Source organism: Opisthocomus hoazin, chromosome 3 (genome assembly GCF_030867145.1).
Source record: "Opisthocomus hoazin isolate bOpiHoa1 chromosome 3, bOpiHoa1.hap1, whole genome shotgun sequence".
NCBI classification, from domain to species: Eukaryota; Metazoa; Chordata; class Aves; order Opisthocomiformes; family Opisthocomidae; genus Opisthocomus; species Opisthocomus hoazin.
The window spans coordinates 42613710-42640355 of NC_134416.1; the positions used below are offsets into that span (position 1 = coordinate 42613710).

Sequence of the window (26646 nt, forward strand, 5' to 3'; positions counted from 1 at the left end):
CAACAACTCGGGACTTACCAGGAAGGATATTCAAGGAGTAATTTTGGATGCCTAAATATCTCGCACGTGTTTTGAAACTGCAAGAGTGTTTGTACAGCATCTGCTTGAATACTGCGTGAAGTATCCTATATAGCTTTTCTTCTGCTTTTTTTTTTCTTTAAGAAACTGCCTCCTGGCTTCTCAAGTGTACACACTACCTATATGTCATATTATTTAATGAAATAAATTAAAGCAAGAAAGCAGAGATTTCCACCTTATATTCCCCCTATTTAAGTCTATTATTTTCATCTCTCACTGTTCATTAATAAATTTATGTTCAGCTTTGGGCCAAGTTTGTGCAATCTTAGCTATATGACTCATCATTCAGAAGGCTTTTGAAGTCCCATATTAGAAGCAGGAGAGCAGAAAAAGAACCCAACTTTCACAAGTGTCCTGTCATCATCTTTAAACAATTTAAACATCCTGAAAATCTTGTTTGTGATACCAAGCTCTATCAAGAATGGAAAAGCATGCACAGGGAAACGGATCACAGTAGAGCACCAGAGCTGCATGACAGTTGTGTTACATCATCGTTAGAACTAAAATTTAGCTGTTTTTTTTCTCCTTTGCAAATGTTTGTGTAAGTTTTAAATGAACTAATATGGGAAAATTAGGAATCAGCTCTGTACTTTTACATCCCCTGGGAATTTTGCACTGATTTAATTAAGCCACAATATATTCAAGCGCTGAAAATAGCACATCCACTTAGTGCCAGGACAAATTGTTCACAAAAATGGATGTAAATTACTAATTAACACAAAAACTATTAGAAGTAATTATTGTATTTCAACTAATTAGGACATCTGGAGTTAATGCAGTTGCTCCCCCTCTCTCTCTCTCTCTCTCTCCCCTAAGCTCTGAGGACTCAGAATTTTACCTATGAGCAAGTGAAATTCCAGATTTATTTCACAATCACCTTCCTTATAGTCCTGTATCTGAAGGACCGTAGATAGAGAACATGAGCCACTACCTTTATCTACTTGGAATGACAATTGCATTTGACAGAGATGCTTCATGTCTCACGTGGCAGCTTTTAGAGGATAGGGCATTTTCTTTGGTAGAAGGCTCTCAGACCAAATTCTATATCACTCAGATTTTGAAGTAAAACTCATTTCCTTATTTGGACTTATAATCTGCAATGGCTGTGCTTATGCTGCTGTTGAAGAAATGACTGCTGCTTATGTAGTCATTAAATGCTAGTATTAAACTAGGTAGCCCAGGTGCAATGACAGTGGAAGCATTAGAAGCATCGAACTGCTTTTGTCTTTGTCCAGCTTCTATTGCAGCCCTCACTGAGCTCCTTGGCTTTAGGTACCTGCACCAAAAGCCTGCTCAGTTGTGTCTGCAAAACTAGTCTCATATTTGACTGCAGTATGCATGTGCTTCAAGCCATGGCCCTACATGTAACACATTTATTTACTTACTTTCCCATTCCTGCAATATGCTAAATTTTGAGTGGGAGAACACAACATATGCAGCATAGGATGGCAAAGTGAATGCTTCTGCATAATTTCTCTTGTCAGGAAAACCTTCAGGCACAGCTTTCATGGCACAGAAGACAGATTACAGACTTTTTCTTGAGATCAAACCAAGGACCCTAGAGCTGGGCAGCTTAAGTCAAGATCCCTACCAGAGTATGACAGAATAACATGGGGACAATTTGCACCCACTTATGCCAGGTCAATTTTGTGCAGACAGTTTACAGACGTAAGCTGTTGTATCGACTTGATTTTCTCTTTACTTCAATTTTTTATATTCCAACAGGATCATCTGCACTAGCAAAGCTGATTTCCAGGGAAGTCTTAAGGAAAATACAATGGATACTACATATACTTTTCTTGAAGTATTTAGTTACTTTTCCAGTTAAACTGGATTTAGCTTAATCTAAACCAGAAGCTTTGTCAATCAGAGTACATAAAAGCATGACTCAATACATTTCTTTTGCCAAAGCCACAGTGCCTAATTCTCACTCTAATGTGGGACACCAACCACCATATCCACGAGCTTAAATGTGGCTGAAGGTGAAGGTATGGACTTGGAAGCCCATGAAGGTTCTCTGTAAACACGGAGCCCAATTCACTACTCAGAGCCAGGGTAGGAATCTCTCTGCATTGTGTTGAACACTGTAATTCAGGACCCTAATGAAGATATGCATTAAACAGACTTCTTATTTGAAGCCAGCAGTAAAAATTTACTGCTGTAAGGGTTGGACTGTGCTTATAAAGGGTTTCAGAAGCAGGGAGGCAGTCTATGTCCTTCCTTGGGAGAGGTGCCTTTGGACTCCCTTTTTCTTAGTGAAGACAGCCCGGAGCTGGAACTGGTAGGGGTCTTTGCTGCCCGGACCATTGACTCCTCTAGGGCTTCTGAGGACAGCTGGCAAAGCTTCTGGGGAGCATGTGTTAAATATAGCTGGAAGATCCTCAGACTATAGCTCAGCAAGCACTTAAAGCTGGTGTAACCCCGCACTGCTGCAGAAAGAATCCATGCACTTTACCCCTTCCTCTGGTTGCTTGTTCCCATTTCCCCTCTCACATCTTCTCCCTTCTGCTGGAATAAGTGAAACAGGTCAGAGAGCTGACCTACAGTCAAGTTACACCAGAAAAGAGAACAGTTGCTTCTCAGCTGGATATGTTTTGGTTTGGTAGTCTACCAAGTGGCTGAACTGACACTGGTGCTGGTGCAAGCAAAGGAACTGCACAGGGACTGAGGCAGCAGCTGAGCAAATGGAGGATTATTGCTTACACTGCCTTGAGGTATTCACTGAATTCAGTCTGAGGGTGAAGCTAGACAAGAGGCTGAACTGACAAGTTTGTAGCTAGCAACAAGGGAAATCTTGCATCTCCTCCTTTCCCCCTCACCTCCGCACTGCTGTTCATGACTACGCAGTCCCAATCCCCACATTGTGCTGGCCCTGGCACCCATTGGGAACCTCACAGACTGGATTCAGCTCACCAATCTAGCAAAAGCTTCTCCATTTTCTGCTAGGTTGGTTTCTGACAACTTAGGAGTGGAACTGGCTTACTGCTGCCAGAATTGGTGGAGAGTGTTTGGAGAAGTTTCCAGGCAGGGAGAAGAACAGTGAGAATAGGGAGGCATGCATGCCACCCTCTTCTGCTGGTGCTGAGCTGAGAGGTTGATTCCAGACAATTTATGTACTTTCACTCTTCGGACTTCTGGATTTGGCTCAGTCTACTCCTACTTCACTAGGAACCTTACGTTAGTAAGGATAGAAGGTGCTCTAACATCTTGATCTTCCCAAGTAGTGAGTATTTGCACCTACTATAACTTGAGTTCTTAAATACATGCTTAAAGTTAAATCAGAATTAAATTCAGTTAAATCTGAGGATAAAGTGTGTTGTTGAGGTGTTTCTTCCTTAAATTACAAGTTTTCTACCTCTACTTTAAAACAACTTTAGTATAGTCTAAAATGTTCATTTACATCTGAAAAGATATAGAAACAGTCAACATCTGTTGTGTTTCATTTGAAAACTAAGGCAGAGCTTCCACCACTGAACAGCCATGCTGAACCTGAGGGGCAAGAGATTTTGTGGTGTTGCACTTCAGACTCAGATTTTCTATGTAATTTCACAGATGCTTACCCTTGCTTGCTTCCAGTGTCTTACGTATAAAATGGAAAACATGAAGCAGAAAGGTGAGTCATCATCAATATATGGAAGTATATACATTGCTGCCCAGTTCTCCAACCACAGGTAATAGATGAAAGTGTTATTATTTACATCAATCCATTTTCAATTACTTATAGTCTGCTTGTGAAGCTTAACTAATGTGAGTATAAGGAACCCTGGGTGCAATTTTTGTTCACTTGTTCTTTTAAGACATGACAAAGAACTACAGGATTCCAGGCTTGCCTAGAAAAGATGAAGATTTTTAAGTATTTGTTTAATTAGTTTTCCCCAGTAGACATTTATTTCAGTCTTTTGTGAGGAAAAAACCCCAAAACTTTAGCCTCTTAAGATCCATTACTGGCAACACAACTGAAATGTTCTAAATACCGATGCTGCCAGGTAAAGACTTAATATTCATCCATCCAGGAGAGACTGTGGGGGAGGAAAAGGGATATTTTCTGTTGGCAGTTTCCTTCACAGCTTTGAAAGTTTTTTTGTTCCTGGCTATGTTGAGAACATGGGAAAAAAATCTGTGGAGCTTCAAGTTACAAGCATCAGAGACAATCTACAACAATTTAGGGTCAAGGCTGCAAATACAGGTCTGGGCAAAGTTAGATGTAAGTGAGAAGGAGATTTCTTTGGAACCCTTGGGTCAGAGGACCAAAGGAATTTCTACAATCTTTGCTTCTTCCTGTGTGAGAGGAAGATGTAGCTAAATATAACCTGACCATTACAAATTTTTTTTAAATGGTCATTGATTCTGCTTGTCTCTTGCAAAGAGAACAACAATTTGTATTTATTTTGTTTACTTATGCATAGTCTAATTGTAGATGTTCCCATGACCCACCTAGGTATCTCATTCTTTGAAGAATCTTACTAAGACCTTGTAACACAGTCATACTTTTGGTAGCACTTTCTCTAGGTTACCCATTCTTGATTGATAGCATCCAAAATCTCAGAAATGCCACTCCGTAGTCTTAAATTCACAAAAAGACATGGAGATCTCTAAAGTTTCTACAGAAATACCAGCTGGTGTTCTGAAGCCAATAAAATTTTGCTTTATAACGTGACAGGTTTTAAAATGAATTGTAAAAAATAATAGATAATAAATGAGACTTACCACGACTATATAACGAGGCCTAAACTGGATGGTTCCAAACAAACCCAAAATGACAACTATTATTTGTAGGAAATTGCCAAGGATAGGAGCCCACTGGAAACCAAGGAAGTCAAAGATCTGTCTCTCTAATGCTGCCAGCTGTAAGAAAACACATAAACAGAACATCCACTTTTTAATTATGGGTGAGACAGGACAGTTGACATTTTTTTATTTGCACCAGGCTTCACCAGATAGAAGTATGGCAAACTTCTAAAACTACGGTTCCTGGTGTAGCCTTTGTCAGCATTACCTGTACACTGGTATCTGAAGATAGCTACTGGTCAGCATACAGTTCTCCTAATCAAAAAACACTTGGAAAAAACTTTAAGAAAATACTTGTAAAACTCCACATAATACAAAAATAGCTCTACAAACCAAACACAGACAAGTTTTATTATATTCTTGTATGCTCTAAACTCTAAGGCTTGGCAATTTTTATTTAAATACAAAATTTGTCTTGAACAGAGGCTCACCTAGACTGAGCAAAGCCATGCGAATCTTGCTATTGTTACTGAAGTACCATCATGCTCCCTCCCTTCCCCATGTCTTTGTTTTCTTACATTTAGTCTTAACTAGACTTGACTGCAAGTTCCTCAATCTGTTCCTAAAGGAGAGAGATTTGGGCCAAAAGGGACAGAGCAGGCTGTCAGGAGACACAAATGTGGCTATTGGGTACCTTCCCAGGAATTCCCTGATGCAGGAGCTAAGGAAGATTGCTGGGACCTCCTCACTGCCTGAAGCACAGAGGCAGGCTCATGGGCTGAAAGGCTGTGGAAAACGTGGGAAGGCTTTGGACTAAGCTGCTTCAAAACCAACAGCTGAATGAGCTATCTGCCCTCTGCCAGAAGCTGCTAGGTTACTTTGGGCAAGTGCAAATCAGAAAGACATGGTGGCAGCCTAATGGCTCTCTTCTGCTGTCCTCAAGGCATTTCAGGGGTGGATTTAGTTGGGGGTGGAAATGGAGGAAGCCAAGAAGCATAAACCTTCATCTTTGCATCAGCATGTAGTTCCTGGGTAATCCTGCATTTCTGAATGTTAAGCAAAAAAGAAAAAAAAAAGAGCACATTTTCTACTCATTTTTTACAATCCACTCTTGTTCTAAAGATATTAAAATCAACTTTCTCAGTAGCACACTTGTTGAATTTTAAACTTGGTTCAATATTTTTCTATCCATAGCAAGACATTTTTGAGCAGCTAAACAGAATCCTACTGAGAAACAGTTGAGTTTCTGTGCTTGCCAGAATTTATTACACATCTACTTGATTTTACTACATTGTTACCAACCCTAAAATTTACTGAAATACGCACTTAAAATATTTATAACTGAGACAGATGGAGTAAGCATGGCCCTATGAATACTAACCAAAGTATTATCATCTGTAGGTATTTCACATAAAACTTCTCATTTTACACATAATGGCCAGACTCAATCCTCACCTACAAGACAGGGCTAGGTGTCACTGAGAGTAGAATCCATCTTTTCTGTACAAAAATCATCCCTTATATGAGTCAAGAAAACCACATTCTCTATGCGGAGGTTAATAAATATGATAAATCTAAACAACTAAATGAACAAATCATCAACTCAGTGCAGCTCCTCTGCAATCAGTGAAGCTGCATTCACTTTTATCAGCTAAACATCTGCCCCACTATATATAAATGAAAAATTGTCACACAACAGACAATATTAAAATGATATTATCCTCTTGGAAGTGTAAGACATTCCTATCTTAACAGAAATGATCTTATTCTTTTCATTCTGTAGGTAAGGGAGAATCTCAGAGAGAGCAGCACTCCCATGTGAATGAAACTGTTGGCTCATGTGGCGTTAGCTATCTACTTTGCTTTTGCACACTCCTCCTTTCTTCTTTTAATTCATTGTCCTATACCATCGGGATCAATAATTAGTTTTCTTCCCTAGATTTGGAAAAGAATTACAGAAATTAATGACCAAATCCAGAAAATTACATATTTTCGTGGACCTCAGATGGAACTTCAGTACCTAACGGTGCAGTTGTCACCTTCCTGGAAGTATGTGGGCGTCCTAACTGGTTCACAACAATAGTGACCCTGATGTCATTCCTGTAACATCTTCACATTGTAGTAGTTTCATGAGCATCACAATAATGGCCTAGTTGGGACACCTCAGAATCACTTGCTTTTTCAACCACTCTCTACTGCGCTCCCTCAGGCGATTCAGGTGACCTCACATTTGGGAATACCCCTGGCTGAAGCTTCCCTAAAACATAGGATACATCACACAGTAGAGTACAAGAGTGCCCCATGTCCCACGTGTGAGATGGTAGAGTTTCAAAAACTCTTTGGCACAAGTAGAACTCGCAGTTTATGGTATGAGTGACAATGTACCAAGACTCCTGTCCTGTATCACACAGTAAGACATTTATGACGTCCATGACCGGAGCCAGAGCCTGTTTCATTCCCACCATCACAAGTTGAGATCTTCCAGGGTCAGCAAGGCACCTAAACAATTCACAGACAACCACTGAACTAGTTACTGCATCAGGGGACAAGGGACAAGCAATGGGTGTGATCTATCTGGATTGCTGTAAAGCCTTCAACGCGGTCCCCCACAGCATGCTTCTCTCTAAATTGAGGAGATACGGATTTGATGGGTGGACTGTTTGGTGGCTAAGGAATTGGTTGGAAGGTCGCAGCCAGAGGGTAGCGGTCAATGGCTCGATGTCCAAGTGGACGCCAGTGACAAGAGGTTTCCCTCAGGGGTCCATACTAGGACCAGTGCTGGTTAATATCTTCATCAATGACACAGACAGAGATCAAGTGCACCCTCAGCAAGTTTGCAGATGACACCAAGCTGAGTGGTGCAGTTGACACACCAGAAGGACCGAATGCCATCCAGAGGGACCTGGACAAGCTGGAGAGGTGGGTCCATGTGAAGCTCATGACGTTCAACAAGGACAAGTGCAGGGTCCTGCACCTGGTTCGGGGCAACCCCCGGTATCAATACAGGCTGGGAGATGAAGGGATTGAGAGCAGCCCTGCCGAGAAGGACTTGGGGGTACTGGTGGATGAAAAGCTCGACATGAGCCACCAGTGTGCACTCACAACCCAGAGGGCCAACAATATCCTGGGCTGCATCAAAAGCAGCATGGCCAGCAGGTCGAGGGAGGTGATTCTGCCCCTCCGCTCTGCTCTGGTGAGACCCTACCTGGAGTCCTGCATCCAGGTCTGGAGCCCCCAGCACAAGAAGGACAGGGACCTGTTGGAGTGGGTCCAGAGGAGGCCACAAAAATGATCTGAGGGCTGGATCACTACTCCTATGAGGAAAGGCTGAGAGAGTTGGGGTTGTTCAGCCTGGAGAAGAGAAGGGTCCGGGGCGACCTTATTGCGGCCTTTCAGTACCTGAAGGAGGCCTGTAGGAAGGATGGGGAAAATATTTTTAGCAAGGCCGGTTGTGACAGAACAAGGAGCAATGATTTTAAAATAAGGGAGGGTAGATTTAGACTGGATATAAGGAAGAAATTTTTTACCATGAGGGTGGTGAAACACTGGAACAGGTTGCCCAGAGAGGCAGTGGAGGCCCCATCCCTGGAAACATTCAAGGCCAGGTTGGACGGGGCTATGAGCAACCTGATCTAGTGGAAGCTGTCCCTTCTCATTGCAGGGGGGTTGGGCTGGATGACCTCTAAATGTCCCTTCCAACCCAAAGCATTCTATAATTCAGTGATTCTGTGAAACAAAGAGAAATAAGGTTCCATTTCCTCTCCTGCTGCCTACCAAGGTGTCCATTCCCCTCCTCCCACCTCCTATCCACTAGGATACCAAGGGGGAGAGCTTCTCCTTGAAGCTGTGTCACCAGCCAAAACATAAAAATCTGTATTTAGTGAGTGAAACAGAGAGCACAAGCAGAAACATGAGTCTACAGCCTACTGCTTATGGCACTTATCCAGGATTGTATTTCTTGCCTGCAGGGCTCTTTCCTTATTTTTATATACTGTGACAGCATGTAAACCACCAAAAGAGTCCTGGGAGCAGGACGCCAAACATACAGCACCATTCCTTCCCCACTAACAAGTGCTTTCACCGGCAGGCTATGCAGTGAGACTTTCCTGTGCAGCTAAGTCTCATTTATTTTGGTGTTGTCACCAACACCGAGTAATTTGTCTCATCCCTAAAGCCCACAGAATATATTAGTGGGGGAGAAAAATCTAGAGAAAAGAAAGAGGTAGGAGGCATGCCTATCCTGCTCAAATTAATACTCTCTTCTAAATTAGACAATATTCTTACAACAGCACAGATAGATAGAAGTTAAAAAAATAATAATTTGTGACAATGGCAGCAGAAACAGAGTAAGTTCTGGTTTCTTTATACCATGAGCAATATACACTATTCTTTGTATTCTATTATAATATATTATATTCTTTCTATTTTTATTGCAAATAAAACAGGAGGGTTTCAGTTTTTGCAAATTATTAAAAGTTGGGGGTCTGTTTTTAGTGAAATCTGTTTCCAGTTGTGTGAAAAATTTTCATAAGAACTTATAAAAATCTATCAAAGATAATAGGAAATAACATTTTCTTATCATAACAACACTTGGAAAAGGAGACATAATATTTCTTATTACTGCCGCCAGGGGAGAGCTTTGTTATTTAGTCATCATCAGCACCGACAATCTTGTAATGTAAAGTGCACAACTCAGGAGACTAGAACTAGCAGTAAAATGCTCTAGTGGGACTGTACCAGATCACTTAATGAATATGTGACACATTTGTCTTGTTCTTTTACCTCTTTTTTTCACCAAGTTTATCAAACATTCCCTGTGTCCCTCTTTCTGCAGAGCGCAAGGAGAAGGTACTAAACTGCAAGACTGAGCTGCAATAAAGTCGCACAGGCTGAACTTTCTCTTCTGGCCATGCCCAAGCATTTTTTTGTTAAGGTGAGCTGAATATTTGAATTTTGAGCTTCTCCACCTAGACAGATCAGCCAGATATGCAGCACATTTGGAACATTCTGAACAGATGAAATAGGGCAGTTGTAGCCTCAAAGCCTCATATGCGCTTATGTGAAGTAGTAAAAAATATCAGCAGTATCAGCAATGCAGCATAGGATCCATAGAAAGAAACCACCAAGACGTTCCTAGCCAATAGAGAGATCAAAAAATATTTTTGAGAGCAGGGTCCGACAAATATCCTCTATGGAGTAAACCCCTCCTCTAAACGCTCAGGTCCTATTATACTTCAAAATACGTATCAGAAGCTGAGTGATGAGCCACAACAGCAGAGTCAGGAAGTCAGCTTTTCAAAATGAGTGTAAAAACTCAATTTCCTCTTCTGTCAGGAACCTCATGGATAACAGTCTTATATTTTAATAGAAAAGCCTCTATGAAGGACACATTAGTTTGAGATTAATACACAGGTCTATATTCATAACAGAAAGAGTCACTGGAACAAGAAAAAGAGGTTTCATAGGTAACAGATCACTCTACACAAGAAAAGACTTAAAAATGGCTTGATCTAAAAATAAAAATATAAAACCGCCTAATATAAAAATAAAAGGTTAATGATATACAGAAATATCTGCAAATTTGATACCCTATAAATTACTGAGTTTATAAAACTGGGAAATTATAATCTGCTCTGTGTTTGACATTAAAAAGCTGCTTCAATTTGTCATTGAAGACAATCCCTAGAAATTATAAAAAAAAAAGTATCCATTCTATACCTTACAAACTTATATTCAGGAAATCTTAACGGCAATCACAAAATTAAATACTTAACAACTGCAGAGCTCTAAAACTATATAGCTCTGAAATCTTTTTTTGAAATAAAAACAATTATAAAAACTAGGAAAAAATGACACAAATCATTATGCCTTTTCAAAGGCACAGTTTCCTCAGCTTTCAAAATATGAAAATAGTATACAAAAAAAGGTGAATACAAAAAATTACAGTCCAGAGCATTCATATTCTAAGTTCAAGTTAGGAATTATCTGAAACATTTGAATTACGCATGTAAGACTCGGAGCTGGCTGATGCTGCTAATAATTATCACAGGAGAAGTGCCAGGGAACAGCTCATCACCCACACTAACTACTGTTCCCCAAAACTCTCTGCTTCATCATCTTATTGCCATAAATTTTACCTGTGACTTCAGAAACAGTTTCCTGGACATGAGGAATCTCTGAGCACTATTTCTCTTTCTACCATTACCCCTAGTTTCCACATCCAGCATGCTGCATTGAATTATAGGCAGTTTGGTCCAGTTTGGTAGATGCAACTGTAAGAACTGAACCAGTTCCCAAGCCTGCTCCAGGAAACTCCACCTGGAGCTTGAAGTGCCCTCTGTTCTGAAGCCCCAGGACACCTCAGCAGTGCATTTATCTTTCCCTCTCAATCCATCCTTTGCTCCCACCCCATGCCATCCCATCCCATCCCATCCCATTGTCTCTCCATCCTTCCTTCTCTCCTTCCCTTCCTCCCTTCTTTTTTGCCCAGATTGCTGTGCACCCCTGAAAAGCTACACACCAGCACAAGGAAAAGGGCAATGCCAAGGCAGCAATGGAGAGGAGCAGTGGAGCTGCTTACACCACCCTGTAGCCTGGGTACTTGACTGGAATAGAGAAGTCCTTGGATCAAGGTCATTCTTAGCACTAGCCACATTTGACTTCAACCCTGTCTTCATATTCCAGTGCTCTTTGGCATGTATTTCCTTTTTGTTGACAGACATTCCACTGAGTAAACATTTTTGTAAAACCCTGGGGCAAATGCACAATGTTCACATCATTCTTTTGCATTATTTTGGGGAATACATACTTTCTAATTTAAGGGGAAAAGATATCAAAAAGCTACCAAACTAGTCTGGATAAAACCCCAGCACTGGAAAGTAAAATAGTGACTTACCAAATGCTAAAACCTAACAGGTGAAAAAAGAAGCAGCTTAAAAAAAATATAGTTGCATCAAGGACTGACTGGTAAAGCATAAAACACTTTTATACATATCTTATACTCTCACTGTAACTTCAGAATTTTACTGACAGGCTTGACTTCAGTAAGAAGGAACATAAGATTTAACATGAGAGAAATGCCAGGTTTGTAATGGAGGGGAGAATATTTAAATTTGAAGTGGAAGGGTGGTGTTAGATGATCGCTCTTGCTGAAGAATGCTATTTTGGAAGCTATTGTCCCTCAGCTAAAGGTTACAGCCTCCTTGTCTGTGACTTACCACCTTTCATCAGAGGCTTCATAACCAAAGATGAGTGTAGCCTGTGTTAAAAAGAACTGTTAAAATTTGACTTTAATAACTTTTTTATACTTTTGGTGATGGTTAAAGCTATCATCTGACCACAGAGGAGATTCCATTAGGTTTTTAATGACCTGAACTCACTTGTCTAGGTGAAATACTAGTTTTCATGTGATTTTAAGATGCTAATCCCTTACAATAGCTCACTAAATACATTTGTAAGATTAGGTGGCATGAAGGTTATTGAATTTCAGGGAAGGTTCTGAGTAAATCACTAATGTTTATAGTAAGTTCAGTTTCAAGGAGTAAAAGAGAAACTGCTAGCTTTCTGAGAAGTAATTGTCAAACGAAAAAAAAACCCCGATGATCTAATACCAAAAGTGCCTTTGCAGTGTTGGCCAGATAGGTAATTGGCTGTCAGCTGGGTATCTGCCAGACTGGATAAAATATAATGCAAAAGAAATGTACGTGCTGAAAGAGCTCGGTAAAAGAGTAGTAGCCAAGGTTAGCGAAGGCCAAAGCACAGAAACAAAGAAAAGAAAGGCAGGTACAAAACAAAAAAGCATCCTTCTTTTTAAGAGTCTGTGTTGCCTTTCAACAGTGGATGTTACTCTTATTCAACTGTGCAGCTCCTATGGAAAATATTCAGAACTACACAATGGTCTTTCCACCATTCTTGTAAGCACTTTAGTGAATGAGTTCATTGGAGGATAATGGTAGTGGTAGCACATAGTAGAGCAGAAGACATCATATTTTAGCAAAATAATTCAAAGCATTTTTTCTAGGGAAAAAAAATGTGTCCCTCATCAATAATTTACCAGTAGTTCTTTGATAATTACAGAAGGAAAAAGACAGGCAAGTAGTAAGCAGCATATGTTAAATTATTTTTGAAAGCAAACACACTGTATTGATGTCTCAGAACTAGCCACAGCTAAATGACTGGCAAAGAGGTTGATCTCATCTGCAAATTTGGTCCATAGTATAATAAAGACAGCTAATAAATGCCAGATCTCAGAAACCTATAAATGTAATTATTAAGATGTTGAAAGGTTTCTCTTCCTTAGCTCACTTTCTCCACACCTTAACAAGTAGATTTTTTTTTAAAATATCACTATTCAACATTATCAGACAGGTACAAAACAAAGGTAATTTTTTAAAATAAAAATATTTTCCTAATTATGTGTACTATGAAAGCCTTGCAGCTACACCAGTGATGTTCAAGAAGCTTTTAAGTGATGTATTTGGTATGAGGGTGTTGTGTACTTTCACCAAACTGAGCACAAGGCTCCACTTTTGGCTCAGACAAAACTCCCGCGGAAGTCAAAAGGAGTTGTGACTGCATCAAGGCTGCACGACCTGGCTCAGAAGGGAAACAGTAAATTATTTAAGAATCTCATCAGCATGGAAGGAAAAGTCTGTTAATATTTATTCTGCAGGGTCACCTGACTGCAGTGGTACAGAAGGTGGCATCAAATGATCCCACTTCTCCAAAGACTATGGGTGCCAGTGCAGTATACCCAAGGCTGTCTGCTACATCTGTACCAAACTGACATCAAAAATCTGCAGTTACAGTCTATAGGTAGCCATGATAGGGAGGAAGCCATCTATTGTAATAAAACCCCGTAGTGCCAACTTGTTACAGCACAGTGATTTAAGATTGAATTTCAGCCCTCCAATGAAGCTGTAACTGATCCCAAAACACTAAAGTCAAGCCCCTTGGCTGGTTGACCTATACAAGCCTGTGAACAGCTGCAACGAACGTGCTTAAAATGGCATTTAAGACTCCTGTGGTTGTTTCATTTAAATGCCAGCATGCATACAGCAAAACCCAGTGTAAGAGATGGTTATAGGTTAAAGATCTTTAAAGATTTCTATCTTCTTCCGAATGATAAAGTCCATGTCAAAAGATACTAAAGAAAAACAAAAAGCAAATGTAAATTTGTCTTCTTTGTTATTATATGAAACTACATATGTGGTGGCTTTAATCCCAAAGAAAGCTTTTATTTGCCACACCTTTATATCCCTTCATATCTTCAAATCCTAACTTCTCTTAATTGCAAGGTTGTTGTTGTTCATTTATTTGCACATTTGAACACATCCAGTAAATCTATGTACCTTTACAGGCTTTCTCAATTGCTGCTTAAGGAATGGTGGAGTAAACCACTTACTAACTAACTGACAGTAGTGAGAATTAATATGTTTACTACTATTTTGATTTCTCAGAGCATAGTAGCTAAGGCAATGAGGTAACTGGTGACGTCAGCACTTGATAACAGTGATGGTGACAGCCCTAGATCTCTCCTTGATTCTAATGATTATGGTAACCAGCCAAAAAAAAAAAGAGAAAAAAGAGAGAAAAATAAAAAACTGGGAACATTTGCTGCAAGATCAGTACCCAACCCATCCCCAGCATGAACACACAGGCAGTGAGCATGTGAAGGTAGAGAGGCTGAGACGGGCACCCAGACTTCAAGGCATGAGATGAATTCAAATCCCTGTAAGGTAAACAGATAAAATAGTATTTAGAGCTTCTAGTAGATGAATGGTGTGCTCCTTCTGCCCAAAGGACAACCCTCTACTCTTATGAAATATATCAAGGAGACTTATAATGCCCTATAAACCCTTGGGTTTTAATGTAGGCTCCAAAAGAAGACAGAAATTAAACCAGATGGAGCTCTCCTTCCATGACTAAGGAAGACACATGTTCAGAGTTCACAGGGAACTGGACAAGTTGGATAGCTCATTCAAGGTCCAAGTTTAACTGAGTCAAATTGTTTGATATGAGCTGTGACACAAAACATCAAATGGCACAAACTGACTCATGTCAGGTCTTGTGAGATGTAAGGTTTCCCACAAGGTGGTGCATCTTCTGTTAGGGTTTATTTTGTGGTTCCAAAGAGGCAGTATATCTTTAATCACCAGCTCTCTTCAGGCAGAACCAAGTACTAAGCCAAGGCAACGTGCTGCCTGTTGCCCCTAATTTGAGCCACAGCATAGAGCCTGTTTCCACAGCAGGGAGGAGTTCAGATGTCTGCCTGAATAACTCTTCCTTTCTCTCCCCAGAAAAAAGCTCTCTAGTGCCTCTTTTGAGTCCCAGCTATGCAAAAATAGAAGCAAGAGAGACTGCATCTGCTTAGACTCCCCAGATGCACAACAGTAAAACAAGGAGTTTAGCACTGGCTCAGAAGTCTGACGATGCATTTAAATCGATCACAATTCATTCATTTGCTATCAAATGCCAAGTTCAAGTGTACTAGAAGCAATCATGGATCCTTTGACTTCTTCATTACACACGGGTTTGACGGGAAAACTGGTAATGGATCATTTCGTGTTGCCACACAAAATAGAGAAAAGTCCTTTCCTGTTTACAGCATAGCAACAATATTCCTCCACCTCATGAGTTATTGGGCTAAGCAGAAGGGTTGTGGTGAGAGGAAAAGATATTTAGTGAGTATCAAATTGACCTGAATCTCTTCCATAGTCTTCTTTACTGTTGTCTTTTTTTTCTCACTTCAGAGCTCCGTCTCATCCCCACAAGCAGCCAGCTCACCCCTTTGAGGCAAGCCAAGTGAGACTGTTCATGACATTATAATTGAGCAACTCAATTTACACTATCGTTAGGAAGGTAAACTGAAGTAACTGAAACAACTGAACCTAAGGCAGCAACATTTAGAGCAGATATCCAAGCCCATTACTGAAAAATAATAAATACAAAGCTGCTCTTTGTTCATTCTTCTGTATAATCAAGAATATCTAATGCTTCCAGCAGGTCTGCCTGCTGTGTGCTGAAATCCTGCAAATTCTCAAAACATAATGCAGGATCTGGACTGGCATATACCTGCTTGCATCTCCTAATTCCCATGGACCCAGGTAACCAGCTAGATGTGAGCCACCAACGGTTCTACGTGGAATGCCCTTTGCACTAAATATTTTTTTTTTTCTTTCAAGTACTATACTTTAATATCAAATAGCTGATCATGTAGCCTGGACACATATACAGCATCCCATGAGCATCCTTTTGCCAGCTGCTATCAACAAAAAGTAGGGCAACTGTTTTCTTTGATTTTTCTAACCTCTCCCACTAAGGGAAATAAAAGAATAGGACTGAATAGCAGCATGACAAAGTATTTTGACCTTGTGTTATCTAAAGTAATTCATCAACAAAGTTTATTGTATGAATAACTTCCAATAGGGGGCTATATTTTACAAAGCTTTCTGCGTTGTCTCTCAAAGCTGCTCCTGCTTCCGTGAAGAAAAGAACAAGAAACAGGAGAGTGAGTACTAAATTCATTGAAATATGAATCATAGGTTTATCAGAGAACTGGGAAGAGAAGGATAATGTGTTAATGCTCGAATCAGTGTTAGTGGCCAACATGTTAATCCTGTTACTTTGCTACCTTAGAAATAAGAATGCTAAAGAGCACTTCAGGTGAATGTAAAAGGCAGGGTTCAATGCACCCTGGCTGTAAAGGGTACTCAGTATGCCATTCCAACACATTCATAGGGCAAGGAAGTAAGCTTAATCACATACGAACAGACCCCAATTCCCCTATAACAGGGAGTGGCAGGTGGCATACAGATAGGTAGGCTAAAAGGGCATTCAGGGCTCATTTAGACATATAAGAACATTCTGATTAAAAATAATGGGAGGTCTGAGGTCATTCTCAAGCATGGAAGAACATAACTGTAGTTAGAAGTGGGTGACAAAATAGCAATATCCTGCTTTAAATCCTGCTCTTTTACATGTATTGTAAGATCTGGTCATTCTCTTGTAGAAATAAAACCCCAAATTCTCATTATTTCTGTGCTTTTGTAGCACCCTCACATTGAATTGAAATTGTCTTAGTATACATATAACTACATGTGTGGTTTACTAGCAAGTTGTCAATGGAAGCATGGAACACTATGTACACTATGCAAAAGAAGGTCCTAAAGGTGAAAGTGCCCTGCCACAAGGATGGTATCTCATGCTGAGTGCAGGACCCTTCACAAAGGCACTGACTGGTGACTCTTTCTGGAAAATGCTGCAAGATTGATTGTGATAGAGCTACAGGGGACTAAAATATGTCTTTTGGGTCATATAAGCTAGTTCCCTCATACCAAAAGCAATTCCACTCTATTGCTCCTTTCAAGAATTTTTTACGTTGTATCTAAACTGGCTTGATCCCACTACCCTTTCTGGAATTTCCAAAACCTCAACTTTCAAACAGCAATATACCTCATCTGCTTCACCTTGAACTCATCTTTCCTGAACATGCACCACCAGAATTCTCCTAGATGCGCAGACAAATTCTCATTTGTTCCTCTTCCAGTGGAAATACCTATTTTCATCTAGTATCAAGTAAAAACATCCCAACTTTTTCTTGGCACCAGCTAGTAATCCATAAGAGACGGAGGGATGAATTACAATCAGAATGAAAAACCAACATTTAGAAATAGGTATGATACCTTTCAGGGCCATTTTGAAACTCCAAGATATACATAAAGAAGTGCAAAAGCTCTTCATATGCGATATATTTGGAAATCTTTTACAAAATAAGTTTTCAAATTGTTTCATCTTAACATTTCTAGTCTGATTTTAGCAGACCTTAACTCATCTCTTAATGTCTTACTTCCATTTGTCTTGTTATTTTCATTTAATTCTCCAACTTCCGCTTTTTCTCTCTTGAATGACCTCTCATTGACAAAACCCACTGATTAAGCAGTTGGCTTGCAGTGTTTCAAAAAAGTTTGAATCTAGTCTTGTCCCTGCAAACCACAGATGCAGCAGTTATCTCCCTTTACCTTCACAATTCCTGCCACTCTTCACTAGCCCTGCTGTTGGTATTTCAGTATACACTACGAAAAGAAAATAGCTAGTGATATTCAGCAGAGCTCTTCATTTATCTCAGCAGTGTTCTCTCCATTTATCCCATCAGTCGAACCTCCTCCAGCAGCTCTTTTGTCCATTCCTAAGCTCAGCCCGCAAACAGACATACCCAAACTTGTCAACTGTCTCTCAAAAGGCTTGGAAAAGAACAAACAAGTTGAGGAAAGCAGGGGGGCTACCATAACATCACAAAATACACCACAGCTGTTCAAAGGCTAGAGGTAATTATCCCTAATCATCTAGAGATGCTCAGCAAGACTACACAGGCAAATGGGAAGGGAGAGACTCCTCTGAAGTCATGTAATATAATAGATTCCCATGGCACAAGATTTCTCCTTTGAATTTCATGGTACTGATCCCAAAGGTTTGCAAAATTCCCCAAACATCAGCAGGAGGTGTTCGTGTTAATGCTATGTATGTAATGTTCCTATACACCTGAGGTAAGAACGCAGCAGCCTTAATTGGCTGTAAAACTTTTGTGCTGCGTTTTTCTGAGCTGGAGCACAATGATGTATTCTCCAGACTATTTGCACTGCATAGGCTGTTTATGGATAACAAAAATACCAGAGCTAGCGTGCTGTGTAAGAGAGACCTCACAGTCCCTTTCAGACTTAATCTTTGCTGTAATAGATGCTGTGCAAATGCCTCCTGGCTATCATCTGAAACTGTACACGCTGTCCCATAGGAAACACAAAGAGGCTGAACAGTTTTACAGAAGACCAATGTTAATGCATAGGTCCTACCTGAGTGCTAGTAGAGCAAAAATGCTTCATGGAGTGGTTAAGGTTGGAAGGGACCTCTGGAAGTCACCTGGTCCACGCACCTCTGCTCAAGCAGGGCCAGAGAGCAGTTTCCCCAGGACCATGTGTAGATGACTTTTGAATATCTCCACGGATGGAGACTCCATAACCTCTCTGGGCAACCTCTGCCAGTGCTGAGTCACCCTCACAGTAAAAGTGTTTCCTTTTTCAGTGCCTTGCAGTATATGATTTCTAGTGAATTCAGCAGATGTGCTACGACAGTGTCGGTGGAAAATGGGTAACTTTGTGCAAATAAAAGAATTCCAAGGCATGTTTCTGTCTTCAAAGCATGCTATTTTTATTGCTGTGGCAGACCTGATAGGATTAAATCAGGATCAAATTTATAAACTTGAGCAAGTTAGCATTTCATAAGAAAGACAAAAGGAGACAGTAACAAATAAGAAGCTAAACAGGTTTAGAGCAAAGACCCTCACAAAACTGAAGGCAGTCATACCGGCATCACAGCCTGAAACCCTCATTCTCAGCAGTAATCCCAATGAAGCTGATGGGATTGCTGATGGGATTGTTCAAGAACGTATGAGCTACAGGAACTGCCATAATTCACCATCAGCTCTATAGGATGAAGGAAGATCTGTATAATATGACTGGAGCATCACTATGCAATTTCCTCTATAAAAACATGGTGTTAACTTAAGCGAAATGAATGTCAGATTAATCAGAATCTGAGTAGAGATACTTGCAGTGAAGAAAAATGTAAGACCAACCAATCAATTGATCAGTGAATTAAACATCAGATATGGATTGAGAAGTAAATGTACCTCAAGCATCTGTAGAGGAAGACAGGATTGCTGGCTCCACGCTTGAAAAAAATTACACTTGGAAAATGCAGTTGCTACCTGAAATCTCTAGCATTTACTATAACAGAACTGTTGGGACTACAGCCCACAGTGAGACTTCTGGATTATATCATCTAGGGATATTTATTATGCGGTTATTGAAGTTCATAATAACAACAGCATATGCAGCTGAAACACCGCAATGCCGCTTGTCTCCTCGAACAGGGCATTAAGCACGCCTTAGAACATTTACTTTGCCTAGTTTCCTGCAAAAGACACAAATTGCCTGCACATAGTTTGCAGTGCTAGAAAACATTCTCACCTGCCCAACAAGCGTAAGGCTGGAGAGAATATCTATCGGATTGGATTTTAATAAATTCTATGTACTTCAAGACGTTCAAGAAGTTCTGCTACTTGTAGGATGGCACCTTCTTGTCACTGTGGCACAATGATTTGATTCCCATTAGCAGTAGGGTTGTGGTCTTGAAATTTCAGTCTTATGACGATTTCATGATTCAGAAAAAAAAGGAAACGATTCAGAAGATTCCAAACTCTTATTTGAGTGCAAATACTATCAACAGTGAGAAAATGCGATAAGCAAAATTTTGACTACCAAATAGGTATGTTTCATCTTTAGTACAATATTTGTCTGAAGGTCTTACTGCTGTGAAAGTTATTCTTAAAAGTTAGTGAAAAGAATCTTTGAAAAGACTGAACAGATAAGTATGTTACTTGCCTTCCTTTCTTACTCATTTTATCTACCAAAGATTGCTGGGTTAGTACAAAATGTGAAGGGAAGCCTTTAAATCCAGGAAAAAAACCCTGCTGCAGACGTTCTGCCTTATTTAATTTTACTGTGCAAGTTCAGAAAGGGAAGACTGTGGAGAGAAAATATAATGCTAAGTATCACTGTGAATACCAGTAACCACATTAGGCGGTCACATCCTTATACATCCAGTGGGTTTCACTCACTGTAGGCTTATTTATTCCAGCTTCATCTCCCTGGCGAGAGACACCTGTTTTCAGCAGGGCTAAGCAATCAGTCTGTGACAGGGAGCTTTGAGACCCCAGGGAAGGCGTGCTGTAATCTCTGTTCTTATCACCGCTGGAACAGGCATAAAGACAAGGCGAGCCTGCTTTACCTGATGCCATGGCAAGAAACGATAAACATTCATTATCTTGCAGGAGCTCCCGAAAATCCAGTGTCAGAAGAGAAGCTTCTTTAATCCAGTGATTCAGCAGATGGGAGTAATATGGAGGAAGCTGATACAATGAAAACCTATCATATTTCTTCATGTGAGGCATCCCCCTCGTATCTCTGTTGTCTCACGTCCTTTGTAACTTCAGAGTTGGAAAGGCTCCAAACATGTTTATTCCTGCTTCCACTTGAGCTGTCGCGTCTCTTGTTTCATCTTGCGTAATGCCTTCTTTGCACACTCACACTTCTCCTCTGGGACACGCTGCCCACTAAACCTGCAGGTCTTCCTTTTACTTCTTTAGGGCCAATGTATCTCCTGTGTGCCTCCAGCATGCTTTTCTGCAAGTTCGTAATGGCAATAATTGTTGCATTTTTGTGTCACCTGGGGTATATCCCACCATCTGGTCTACTCGGTATTTCTAATGGATTCCTACAGTTTGAAGTAAACCACGTAACCTTAAGCTGTTGGTGGCTTTATGTTTGTTAACAAGTTTGGATTTCAAAAATGCACAGCAAATATATCATATAAGTTATGTTTGGCTCAACAAGGTGACAATAGATTATTTATTCAGAAGTAACATGGACACTGTCACCATTAAATTTGTACTTTACAGACCTTTTATTCCTGGCCTTAATTAAGGGTATATGTCTATCTGTTCTGCTCTAGGGCTACTCTGGAGACAAAGAACAACGGTGCATTTTAATAGCTTGCCTCTACTTTTACTGAGGAACCAAAGTAAACCAAGACCCCAGGAAGATGCAGTTCATATTGGGTTTTATGACATTGCACTCTGTCACCTCTCCATCCCTTATTCCCTACAAAAGAAATGTGGGGACCAAGAAGCAGTTTCATGCTCAAGAGTTGGCTGCACAGTGTGCTAGGAAAGCATAAAATATTTCTTACTGTAATTATTTGGTAAAATTAGTTAAACAATAATCCTCTTTGGTTGTAAATGGGAAATGTATTAACACACTCTTTTCATAAAGTCTCTGACTGTCAAAATCCCTCAGAAGTCCCTGTATGTTTCTTGCACTCTTTCCCTAAAAATCTGAGCACTGTTACAGGTAGGAAAGTGGATTACCTAAGTATTTGTTCTGATCCAGTATGGCCACTCTTATGTTCCTGAATGTTCTTGAACTCCTGGGAGTAATTTATTGCAATCTCTTACTACTTCCAAGGCTATTGCAACTCAGTGAGATGAATAAAATATCAATCTTTATCTCTGTCTTATGACTACTTACAAAATACAGTGAGAGGCTGTCATCACTACGTTCATTTTCTACTGTAAACTCATCATATTTCCTTCATTATAAAATGTCAGAAAATTGCTGCTCCAGTTGAAATAGCAATTCTATACAAATTCACTTTCTCAAATGTAATTCAACTTTCTCACGGATTACTTGCTCATGGTAGCTGCCTTCCAGACCCACTCTTAAAAATACCATGCACACGAGTGGCCCCGGGAGGCTTTTCATTTTCAAGCACTTCCATACACTCTCGTACCCAACCTCCATCTTTCCCCTACCACTGGTAGACAATAAAGACATATAACCTCTTTTTCATGCTGTAAAAACACAACCGAGGAGCTGCCACACAGCTTTCACCTTTTATTTCAAGCTTACCTCAGGCTCTTGGAAGAGAGGAAAGCCGCACATGAGGAGAGTGGTTATGCCGTAGCACCACAGGCACACCACAGAGAGCCCAGAGGAGCCTACTGGGCTGCTCTCCCATCCCTGTTCAGTAGTATGGATGTACCCTGCAGTTTAGTTCTACTGGAACTTGCAGGGCCTTTTACCGGGCTTCCTGTTCTTAACTTCTAAGTTTCTAACATAATAAACATAATACAGATTAAGATAACTATTAACTATATTGCCTATTCTGCAACAAACACCTGTTTAACCAGGTAAGATACCCATCTTCTTTCTATTTTTCTCCACAGCCAAGGCAAATTAATTTCTTAAAGTGAAGAATGGGTAGGAATAATAGGACAGGGATAATGTACAAGATATATATGTCCTCAGGTATACCTTTAATCTTCTCTCCATTTTGACTCTCTAATGATCCAACTTAGGGTGTATTTTCTCTAAACATAAATTCAGGATCCTACTTTTGAATTCACAGTATATGCGCTAAAATGCCTCGTGGTTTAAAAAATGTGCTTGTTCTGATAAGCTCTCTGTATTACCCACATAAAAGAATTCAATTCAGAGCTGTAAAAATTTCTCCAAGCTCAATGGCAAATTAAAGCTGTCACTTTGTATTGAAAGCCTGGAGATGCTACATGGTTTCGGGAGCACACAAGGAACCATCACCTTTCTTTTTGTCTCTACATCCCATGTTTCTCTTTTATTTTAATCATTTCATCAGGAATCAAGATCTTCCATTCTGTTTTTAGTGAGGACTTCTTCCCGTTACGCAAACACAGGATTACACCTCAAGGCCAAGGTTTCAATCTGAAGTCAATGAAAAGTGCTGTCTACTGGGAACACTAAACCGTAAGTGTGATTTTTTACTATTTGCAAAGTTTATGTAACTAGATTACGTTGCTGCTTTACACTTTTAGCCATCTTCAGTATTCATTTGTTTTCCTCATGGTATTAGAAGTTATCATTTTGCATACCCCATCCAAAGTTTGTAAGAGGTCTTACAGGGAATATAAGCCAGTGAAATAGGAATATATCATTTATCAGAAAATGTTTCACTGCAGTCATTCAATTAAGTCTTTGGAAGCGCTGGAAGTAGAATGATTTCTATTTTGGAGCGTTGCCTTATGACATATTCCAAAGTATCCAAACCTAGTGTTTAATGATTAAGGAACAGTCTTGTGGTTAAAACAAAGGAGACACAACAGGCTCCTGCACTTCTCCCCATAAAGCTGTGCATGGTCTGTTTGAGAAGGCTGGCATGAGACACGAAGGTAAGTCATGTATGTCAATGTAAATATCCAAATGTGCAGGGAGCTAGTTCATAACACATATCTATATAAAACGCATACAGATATATGTATATATATGAAGAGGGCAGGGTTATGTCGTCTCAGCAGCACCAGCACCTGCAGGGTTACCCAGACTAATCCACACTGTCCCCACACCAGCACCAAATAGAGTCATTGGCTGTGAAGTCCTCATACCTGAGGGAGAATTGGCTTATGGCTTCTTATCTCCAAACCAAGCAGTGGGACAAATGAACCTAGTGCAGACGGTGTCCCACAGACTGCAGATCCTGGAGACAGCCATGGTACCAGGATAAGGAAAAGGTGCATGCAGGAGGTGGAGACCCGTTCTCCAGGCCACAGCTACTTGCAACTCCAAGCAATCTCCTATACCTGAAGACAGCTCTGCCAGCAAGATTTTTTTGGCCCTGTACGACATGGTTATTGCAAAGACTGAATTCTTACATCAGATACAGCTCTCTAGGTATCTGCTAATTTTCTTTCTTCAGTGTATTTTCTTCTTGTATGTTTCTTTACATTTCACATCTACCTGCTTTCAGAAACATTGTAAAGTTGGTTATTGACTCATATTTGGTAAAGTTTAACATTGCCTGACTAAGAATTAAATTCTTGTATTTGAAATAAAAGAATATTTTAAAATCAACAAGGTTTATATACTATCTGTCTTGTAAATGAAAAGATCATCCTTCAGTGATTCAACTAGGGTGCAGCATTAATGTAGTAGTGGTAGTTCTTTTCAAAGAACTTAATGTAGTAGTTCTTTTCCACTATCCACTTTGATGTGAGGAAATATTTACTTAAGCGGGAAGATCTCATTCTTCAGACACAATGATAACTTGACATAAGGCAATTACTCAAAACTACCACATAAACTTTTCCCAAAAAATGTTTTCTTTGACTGACCAAAAGCACTGCAATTAGCCTGTAACAATCACGTTACAAGATAAAGTCCATCTTGGCCAAAAGTATACCAGACCTATTAAGTTAGAGTTCTTTTCACAGGATACATGATTAACCCATTTTAAAAGCTACTACAATAAAGCTTATGTTTTCTTAGTAGACATGAAAAGGCATCAGCTCAGATTCAGGCTGTTTTTAAAAAAAGACCCCAAAATAACAGAACATTCTTGTAATAATATTTGTAGGATTCTAAATAATTTGGCGGGTTCTGGGCTTTTTGGAGACAAGAACACTACAATTCAATATTTATCTTCATTATTCACCACTTCCATACTTTTGCATTCCTGGAAATCTTATAAATTATGATTCTAGGTCTTCTGTTGGTCATTATGCAAATGTTTGGCAGCACAGGACCCCAAGAACCTAAACAAGCATTAGGAATACAGTCTTTAAATGTAATATTCTTAAACAGCAATCCCTGAGGAAATTATTATATTTTGAGAACTAATGTGTTTTCAGTGTATTTAAAGTATGCCATATAATTTTCATAACATTTGAATTTCTTGATCGAAATTTCACTAGGTGCCCAGTTAAGCACATTACTAAGCACTGAATATAGCAGTAAATAATTTACTTCTGATTCCTAAATTATTATGTAACATTACCTCTCTTCTGGAACTTCTTTGGTGTTCCAAAATATGGTGAAAACCAAGATCAAATCCTGAAGAAAAACTTGCCTAATTCTTTCAAAACCTCTGAATGCAAGATACAGGGACATGATATTTTCAAGATGTCTATCATTTTAATATTTAGTGCTAGACATCCTCTCAAATTGTCACAGGATCAAAATAATGTTTTATCATCATTATCTTTTCAAATACTTCTGTCATTTACTTCTTTGGATTTTCTTCCCAAAGATGGAGAAATACTGAGTGATTGCTTCTGTCATTTCCACGTTTTTAAGCAATTTGACTTCTAAGCAATTTGACTGTTCTATCGCTGCTCAAGAGACCCACACCATTGTTAACATCCTTTTTACTCCAAACACATTAACACTTCTTTCCATGCCCTATTTCCATTGCCACAGTTTTCTTCCTTGCACTCTTCTGGTGATTTGAGCAACTTTCTGACGGCTCTAGCTTCAGACATATACTGCTAGATCCTGGAATACACATCCATCTTTTCCTGGTGTAGTTTCATTTTCCTTTCTAGTATGTACATTTAAATGCTAACCTCGGTTACATTAGATTTAATATTGTCTGTGTTAACCTAAAGCTAAGTGAAGCGGGCTGTTCTTTGAAACTGATCTTCGTTTCTTGAGTTTAAGGGAAAATAAAGAGAAGACAAATTGTTTCCCAAGGCCCAAGATGTACATTCTGTGGTTTAGCCAAAATCCCAGTAAGCTGTATAATGTGACCACTGTGTACCTATTCTTTTTTATATGTTGTACAGTTATTAAAAAAGGATGTGAAATTGAAAACTTACAGTCATTTCTAGGTACAGGGTCTTGTTCATTGTAGCATATCATAAATTTAGTACTCTAGATCTTTTTACAGAAATGACAAATACTTGTAGAATTGTTAAAGACTATTCTGCTCTATGATTTTATAAAATAGCTTCGAGAGCAATCTAGCAGGACACTACAAAGCTACTGTGCTTTGATCTTTCCTCGTTACCATCCTGCTGCATCTCTTGAGCTAAGCAACCTAAGGAGAAAATGTACCAGGCGAAAAGTTCCCCTTATATACAGCTGTTTCTTCCTCTTCCCTTTTCAGGTAATTTCCTTTATTGGAAACAATGGCTACATCAGGATATCAATCAATAATCAATTGTGAACCAGGCTTTCGGCTGCTACAAACTGCTTTATGCTAGCAATAATTCTGGTCCTATATTTTATTGCAGTCCTCATGACATAGCCCTAGGGGAACTACAACTACTACGAAATCGCTGCTGAGTATGAGTATGTGTGTGAGAAAAGGGCAGACAGGGTGAATAATAAATAGCTGCTGTTAAAAAATCATATTTAACACTATGAGATGTACAACTATAGGTTGCAGAGCCATATTTTTAACTTTTACTGTTCCACT

General features: G+C 39.6%; 1 protein-coding gene across 2 annotated transcripts in view; it reads right to left on the reverse strand.

Moving 5' to 3' along the window:
* Window positions 1–26646, reverse strand: part of NKAIN3 (sodium/potassium transporting ATPase interacting 3) — a 383671-nt gene that overhangs the window by 196123 nt on the left and 160902 nt on the right. For both annotated transcript variants that reach the window (XM_075416080.1, XM_075416079.1), the window contains exon 2: window positions 4786–4923. In XM_075416080.1, coding sequence (XP_075272195.1) covers window positions 4786–4923 — 138 coding nt within the window. The remainder of the gene's footprint in view (window positions 1–4785; window positions 4924–26646) is intronic.